The sequence below is a fragment of the Cydia pomonella genome, chromosome 17 (genome assembly GCF_033807575.1).
Source record: "Cydia pomonella isolate Wapato2018A chromosome 17, ilCydPomo1, whole genome shotgun sequence".
NCBI classification, from domain to species: Eukaryota; Metazoa; Arthropoda; class Insecta; order Lepidoptera; family Tortricidae; genus Cydia; species Cydia pomonella.
In genome coordinates this window covers 9,564,538-9,572,790 of record NC_084719.1, presented here as the reverse complement: position 1 = coordinate 9,572,790, position 8,253 = coordinate 9,564,538, and the positions used below count along the sequence as shown (strand labels likewise).

Genomic DNA, 8,253 nt, shown 5'->3' with positions numbered 1-8,253 from the left:
CAGAGTTAGGTACAAGACCAATGTATTCTCATAAAACTACGAATAATGGAGAGACCCGTTTTACATAAAACAAAACAACTGGGAGTTTAGTATTATTTTCTACCGAGGAAAATTATTATCCGCCTACAGTGCCTAAGGCTGCCGTGACATATTTTTACGCATACGAAATAAAGTGATGAAAAATAGATGGACATATTAAAGACTTACCAAAATTACCCACGAGATAAGATAAAATTGTTGACAAATAGTCCTCACTTCACAATCAAATCACAGCACATAATTATGAAACTCGTAAAGTAAGTAAACACACAACACATACGTCACTCGTAACAGTCCGCCATTTTATAAAATTATTTGGTATACCACAGACAACGAAAGGCATGATAGTGATGTCCTAAAACCGGTATATAAAAAAGAATAATATTGCGACAGTTTTAATGTTAGCTTGGATAGCTTTTGTTACTATAAATTGACAGCTGTCATTATCGTTATCGCTACAAAATATATTTTCCTTACGAGAAATGCCTGAAAAATAATAAAATGCCAGCCAAATTGGGAAATACATTCGAACAATTGACATCCATACGCAATTCTTTTTATGTTCTAAGTAAACGCAAGTCGTTTAAATATGGGGTACCATTTATTTTGTTTGTTGTAGGAGGATCTTTCGGGCTAAGAGAATGGACCCAAATCAGGTTACAGTTTATTTATCTATTTGATCAGCGGATAGAATTTTATATGTTAGCTAAATCAAAAACGAATTCAAGTATGCAACCAGATTTCGTACATCATTCCTTTTCAATCATTGCACATAATGTTGTAAAACATAATAAGGCATGTGTTGTGGGTACTAGGCGACAATTTATACAATAGATAGGTATATAAATACTTATATACATAGAAAACATCCATAACTCAGGAACAAATATCTGTGATAAACACACAAATAAATGCCCATACCAGGATTCGAACCCGGAACCTCCTGCTTCGTAGACACGGTCACTATCAACTAGCCTTGGAGGCCATTAAAAACCTGTTAAGTATGACTTGAAAATTCAAAAGCAGATATTTCATCCACTTTATCAACACAATTGCTATCCACTTATTATAAACTCATAATTAAAAAAATAGCAGTTGACAAAATATAAGTCTGCAATTTTTTTGGTGAATCACTGCAAATTATATTTTGTGACCATACCATTATTTATTGTGATAAAAATTATATTCCATATGAGGATATGAAAAAATGGATCCTGCTTTCCAGGAACTTTATTTGCTTGTATACTGATATGGTCTTGCACCTGTAAAAATAAAGACATTATTAAGCTTAACCTTTCTTTTTGATTGCTAAACTGTAATTAACAAGCGGGGCCCAATGCATTGTTATGAGAAGTCTGAAGGGGGCAGTTAATGAATTAATTGATTTGTCCTACCTAATCAGACAAATGATTATGCTTGAATTAAAATACCTTTCTAAACTGTAGGCAGAAATTCTTTGCAGTCTGGAATGATAAGAAATAGTACATTACCTATTCACACATGTATCATACATCGAAAAAATTTCGATATAGACATGTAATGTACTGTAAAATAAATTATGAGGAATTATTTTGTAACTAAGTATCAATATTGGTTAATATTATTATCCATGTTATGAGCAAAAATATTGGTACTTAAGCAATGGATTTTTAAAGTCAATTAGTGTTCAATTATGTGAACAACTCTAGTCTAGTAGTGCCAGTACTTCGAGGGAATGTAATAGACCTTAGGATTATAAATATTTTAATAAAGTATCTATTTTCTTAAGTCAAGTCCTAAGCTTAATAAAATTTTGGTTTTATGTACAGTAAATATATCTTCTAGTTACCAATATAATACCTACTGAAAATAGGGTGACTCATACAGTCTTGAAAATTATTGCACAATATTTTCTTTTTATACAGTCAGTTTAGATATTTTATAGAATATTTTAGTAATCTAAAAGGAGGAACCCCATTTGCAACATTTAATCTCAGTGTAGGTATAAAATTACTGGTGTGCTGGAAATAAAATGTAACATTTCTTCTAGATACCAATTTTCTCAAGTAAAAGGAGTGAGCAAAGCTGAGGCAGAGAAGATGGGCCTAAATAAAGCCAAGGATGTGACCCTCGAGGGCACTTATGATGAAATACAGAAGCTGGACATTGATAACTGGGAAAATAAACGTGGACCGCGCCTCTGGGAACCTGATACTCTGGTTAAGGAAAAGTAAATATACTGTCATGATGTTATTTGTTGTTAAAAATGTAAATAGGTAGGATGTAATGTAAACAATACAATGGTTTGTTTGTTAATTTCAAGTATTTTAATTAAGCTTCATCCATCTTTCAAGAATATCCCTTGGGGCTAGTATTATATAATTAGTGATAAGACCGCCTGTTGCTAATTTGCTTACAATGTAAATCTGTTTTTAAATTTGTTTTATTTGTGGTGCAATAAAGAATACTTACTTACTTACTTATATTATAATAAAATTATGATCTGCCCTGTAAGCTTGTAGGTACCTACATGAAACTCATTCTCTCATTCTCCTCCCTTGTTCCTGATAAAGGACAACAAACAGGATCGACATGCACTAATGCGTAGTAGGAAGTGCTAATACGTAGGTATCTATTAGTGGACCATTAATATGAACCCACTTGAATGTCCATTTGTAAATCTTATGGCAACGAGATAAAGAATTCCGATGATCAGAGCAGTGTGTTAGTAAAATGAAACTGCTAGAAACGTGCCGACACCATTATTAGAATTATTCACTACTTCGTAGAAAGCCAATGTCGCAGTCACCTATTTTTACGCGACTGCGTAAATGTCTACTTATAATCATAAAAGAAAAAGTAAATTAGTACGTAGTGTACTTATATCGACTTGACTTCGGTTACTGAATTATATAGAATGGACCAACTTTTTTGCGATACCTAATGGCTATCCCTAGCTATTATTAAATGTTATGAACAGAATGTGGACTCTGTATACAGTCTGATCTAAGTTATTTCAGTTATTTGTACATCCAATTGTAATTCAGGAGATTTGTGGGTACCTATTTAACTAAAAAATTTATAGGGGTCTATTGCATACCTAATAAAAATAATACCTATAAGTTATACTATTAGTGATTTTACATACAAAAACTCCTTTGTTTTTGGAAGATTTTTTTAAATGATCAGTCAATTATGTCCTATCTTCAGTTGTTATTATTAGTTATACCTATTACGCTAGTTAGTCGTAGGTATTACTTGTATTTATCGATTTGTACAAATACATACGAAATGATAGACTGATGTAAAGCTAAGAAATTTTACTGCGCGCCGATTTTGTTCTAATTGCCTATATTGATTAGCGTAATCTATTAGAATTTTACAGAAATATAATGTTAATGTCTGCAAACCTACTTATTATTATCATTTTCATATTGTTTGTTTTGATCAATAACCCCCATGACGTCACAAAGAAATTTGGATCAGCCGACTTTGACGCATGCGTTCTAGAAATATTCATAGTTCTGTCTCACTTCATTATATGGTGATAGAAAGAAACATATTTTAACCTCGGTCAACCTCGTGTTTTGTCGTGTCATCTCGAGTGAAAAATTGATTGCGCTGTCGTTGTCTATAAAAAGGGGTCGCTGCTTATTGGCCGACGCATTTCAAAGCGAAAACTCGAAAAAGGAACTTTATTAGCGTGTGACTCTTCAGAGTTGTTTGTTGAAGATAATAATTATTGTGTTTTATTAAGAAAAATTCTAGTGACTAGGTGAGTATCTCATATTTGTTTTAAAATAGGGAAAGTTGTTTTAGATTGCCGAATTTGTTCCGTCAAGTCATCCATAAAGTCGAGATAGATTCCTGATATTTCCTATCCGCCATTTTGAAGTGAATTAGTGTAGACTTGGAACAGGAATTAAATTTTACGCGTATATACCCAACCAGATAAGTTTTTAACTCAATTTTGCTCTGTCATTGCTAAACCGGAAAGCAGTGATATGTACATATAATAATAGTTATGATTTCGCAAGATAAATGCAATTCTAAGATTTAGTTGCGTCATGTTTCTGATAGGAAGCCATAGGTGGGTATTTTGTCGTGACCTAATTGAATTTTACTGTTGACCTGCCCACTGACCTAGATGTATATAGACTTTAAATTAAATTTAAAACTTATGTATGCGTGTCATGTTATAACGGGCCTTTTGTAATATGCTAAATTACTAGGGCACAACCAACTCCTGGCTGTTGTTGCAATAGTTATTTTAAACTTGTTTTTGTTGTTATAGGACAAAATGCAGATCTTTGTGAAGACGTTGACGGGTAAAACCATCACCTTAGAAGTTGAGCCGTCGGATACTATTGAGAACGTGAAAGCCAAGATTCAGGACAAAGAGGGTATCCCTCCGGATCAGCAGCGTCTCATCTTTGCCGGTAAGCAGCTGGAAGACGGCCGCACACTCTCTGACTACAATATCCAGAAGGAATCGACTCTCCACTTGGTACTTCGTCTGCGCGGCGGTATGCAGATCTTCGTAAAGACCCTGACTGGCAAGACTATCACCTTAGAGGTTGAGCCTTCAGACACAATTGAAAATGTAAAAGCCAAAATCCAAGACAAGGAAGGCATTCCCCCAGACCAGCAACGTCTTATCTTTGCTGGGAAACAATTGGAAGATGGCCGCACACTCTCAGACTACAATATTCAGAAAGAATCTACCCTGCATTTAGTTCTACGTCTGCGTGGAGGTATGCAGATCTTTGTGAAGACCCTGACCGGCAAGACTATCACATTAGAGGTTGAGCCTTCGGACACTATTGAAAATGTAAAAGCCAAAATCCAAGACAAGGAAGGTATCCCGCCAGACCAGCAGAGACTGATCTTTGCAGGTAAGCAGTTGGAAGATGGCCGCACCCTTTCAGATTACAACATCCAGAAAGAATCTACTCTCCACTTGGTACTTCGTCTCCGTGGTGGTATGCAGATCTTTGTGAAGACCTTGACTGGTAAAACTATTACCCTTGAGGTTGAGCCTTCAGACACAATCGAAAATGTAAAAGCCAAGATCCAGGATAAGGAAGGCATTCCTCCAGACCAGCAACGTCTCATTTTTGCTGGTAAACAATTAGAAGATGGCCGCACCCTATCTGACTACAACATCCAGAAGGAATCCACTCTTCACTTGGTACTACGTCTGCGTGGTGGTATGCAGATCTTTGTAAAGACCCTGACTGGCAAGACTATCACTCTTGAAGTTGAGCCTTCAGACACTATTGAGAATGTTAAGGCTAAAATTCAAGACAAAGAGGGTATCCCACCAGATCAGCAAAGATTAATTTTCGCCGGAAAACAGCTTGAGGATGGGCGCACTCTGTCAGATTACAACATCCAGAAGGAATCCACCCTCCACTTGGTACTTCGTCTCCGTGGTGGTATGCAGATCTTTGTGAAGACCTTGACTGGTAAAACTATTACCCTTGAGGTTGAGCCTTCAGACACAATCGAAAATGTAAAAGCCAAAATCCAAGACAAGGAAGGCATCCCTCCAGACCAACAACGTCTCATTTTTGCCGGTAAACAATTGGAAGATGGCCGCACACTCTCAGACTACAATATCCAGAAGGAATCCACTCTCCACTTGGTACTTCGTCTACGTGGTGGTATGCAGATCTTTGTGAAAACCTTGACTGGCAAAACAATCACCCTTGAAGTTGAACCTTCAGATACTATTGAGAATGTCAAGGCTAAAATTCAGGACAAGGAGGGTATCCCCCCAGATCAGCAGAGGTTGATTTTTGCAGGAAAACAGCTTGAGGATGGACGCACCCTATCTGACTACAATATCCAGAAGGAATCCACCCTCCACTTGGTACTGCGTCTTCGTGGTGGTATGCAAATCTTCGTAAAGACCCTGACTGGCAAGACTATCACCTTAGAGGTAGAGCCTTCAGACACAATTGAAAACGTAAAAGCCAAAATCCAAGACAAGGAAGGCATTCCCCCAGACCAGCAACGTCTCATCTTCGCCGGTAAACAATTGGAAGATGGCCGCACACTCTCCGACTACAATATCCAGAAAGAATCAACTCTCCACTTGGTACTGCGTCTGCGTGGTGGTATGCAGATCTTTGTGAAGACCCTGACTGGCAAGACGATCACCCTCGAAGTCGAGCCTTCAGACACTATTGAGAATGTTAAGGCTAAAATTCAGGACAAAGAGGGTATCCCCCCAGACCAACAGAGGTTGATTTTTGCAGGCAAGCAGCTTGAGGATGGGCGCACCCTGTCTGACTATAACATCCAAAAGGAATCCACCCTCCACTTAGTACTGCGTCTTCGTGGTGGTATGCAGATCTTCGTAAAGACCCTGACTGGCAAGACTATCACCTTAGAGGTAGAGCCTTCAGACACAATTGAAAACGTAAAAGCCAAAATCCAAGACAAGGAAGGCATTCCCCCAGACCAGCAACGTCTCATCTTCGCCGGTAAACAATTGGAAGATGGCCGCACACTCTCCGACTACAATATCCAGAAAGAATCAACTCTCCACTTGGTACTGCGTCTGCGTGGTGGTATGCAGATCTTTGTGAAGACACTGACTGGCAAGACGATCACCCTCGAAGTCGAGCCTTCAGACACTATTGAGAATGTTAAGGCTAAAATTCAGGACAAAGAGGGTATCCCCCCAGACCAACAGAGGTTGATTTTTGCAGGCAAGCAGCTTGAGGATGGGCGCACCCTGTCTGACTATAACATCCAAAAGGAATCCACCCTCCACTTGGTACTGCGTCTTCGTGGTGGTATGCAGATCTTCGTAAAGACCCTGACTGGCAAGACTATCACGTTAGAGGTTGAACCTTCAGACACAATTGAAAACGTAAAAGCCAAAATCCAAGACAAGGAAGGCATTCCCCCAGACCAGCAACGTCTCATTTTCGCCGGAAAACAATTGGAAGACGGCCGCACGCTCTCCGACTATAATATCCAAAAGGAGTCCACCCTCCACTTAGTACTTCGTCTGCGTGGTGGTATGCAGATCTTTGTGAAAACCTTGACTGGCAAAACCATCACCCTTGAAGTTGAACCTTCAGATACTATTGAGAATGTCAAGGCTAAAATTCAAGACAAAGAGGGTATCCCCCCAGACCAGCAGAGGTTGATCTTTGCAGGCAAGCAGCTTGAGGATGGGCGGACTCTATCTGATTACAACATCCAGAAGGAATCCACCCTCCACTTGGTACTGCGTCTTCGTGGTGGTATGCAGATCTTCGTAAAGACCCTGACTGGCAAGACTATCACCTTAGAAGTTGAACCTTCAGACACAATTGAAAACGTAAAAGCCAAAATCCAAGACAAGGAAGGCATTCCCCCAGACCAGCAACGTCTCATCTTCGCCGGAAAACAATTGGAAGACGGCCGCACGCTCTCCGACTATAATATCCAAAAGGAGTCCACCCTTCATCTTGTACTTAGATTGAGAGGTGGCATGTAACATGTAATAACGACACTGCCTGACTGTTCATTCCATTTATATAACTTAACTAACAGGTGAAATAAAGCTTTGTCATTGACTGAATTCATGTATTTTCTTTCAACGATACCACGCAAATTTTACACGTAAAGGTAAAGGTAATTTTATTCCCACCTTTTACCACTGGTAACTACTGGGGAAAAGAATCCCACTAGTTACCACCAACTTGGTTTGGTGGTAACTAGAGGGATTTTTTTTTCCCAGTAGTTATTATTATTTGTAAAGCAAACAGGCAGTTGAAAAAACTGATAATGCCTGTATCCAGAGTCATCAATAAAGTTTTCAGTGTTGAGTAGAATTTGCATTGTGCGCATCTAATTTTATTCTTACTACTGGTAAAAGGTGTGATTTTTTCCCAGTAGTTACCACCAAAATTTAGTTAGCGTTCAATACTAATAAAGACAGTATAGATATAGAGTACTTTAATGAATAATTAATTATAAGTTAATTAGTTATTCGTTTAATTATAAGTCGTTTACTGTTTCAGTAAACTGCCTTAAAAGTGATAAAAAACCGGTTTTTCACTGATTTGTTTGTTCGTTCGTATAATTTTAACCCTTTACCAGGCCCCGAAGAACCAGCGTGTCTTAATACGTACTTTATATGCTGTTGCAACCGTATTGAACGCCTTGTAAAAAATGTATTTATGAAAGTCGGAGATCTTCCTTTAAACCAGAAATAAAAATGTGGGTTACGGT

At 38.1% G+C, this 8,253-nt stretch overlaps 2 protein-coding genes across 2 annotated transcripts; both read left to right on the top strand.

Moving 5' to 3' along the window:
* The first annotated feature begins 471 nt into the window (after window positions 1-471).
* On the top strand, window positions 472-3,794 carry LOC133526824 (cytochrome c oxidase assembly protein COX16 homolog, mitochondrial). The gene is made up of 2 exons (XM_061863623.1): window positions 472-695; window positions 2,069-3,794. The coding sequence occupies exons 1-2, from the start codon at window positions 541-543 to the stop codon at window positions 2,250-2,252; spliced, it is 339 nt and encodes a 112-aa protein (XP_061719607.1). The 5' UTR covers window positions 472-540; the 3' UTR covers window positions 2,253-3,794.
* Window positions 3,660-7,600, top strand: LOC133526808 (polyubiquitin-C). The gene is made up of 2 exons (XM_061863599.1): window positions 3,660-3,793; window positions 4,313-7,600. The coding sequence occupies exon 2, from the start codon at window positions 4,319-4,321 to the stop codon at window positions 7,514-7,516; it is 3,198 nt and encodes a 1,065-aa protein (XP_061719583.1). The 5' UTR covers window positions 3,660-3,793; window positions 4,313-4,318; the 3' UTR covers window positions 7,517-7,600.
* The last annotated feature ends 653 nt before the right edge of the window (window positions 7,601-8,253 follow it).

What these genes read in the sequence shown, in the direction of transcription:
- LOC133526808 (XM_061863599.1), top strand. Translation starts at nt 4,319, where the DNA reads ATGCAGATCTTTGTGAAGACGTTGACGGGTAAAACCATCACCTTAGAA.
- LOC133526824 (XM_061863623.1), top strand. Translation starts at nt 541, where the DNA reads ATGCCAGCCAAATTGGGAAATACATTCGAACAATTGACATCCATACGC. An exon ending in AGAGAATGGACCCAAATCAG is followed by an intron (nt 696 to 2,068) that starts GTTACAGTTTAT and finishes CATTTCTTCTAG; the next exon opens with ATACCAATTTTCTCAAGTAA.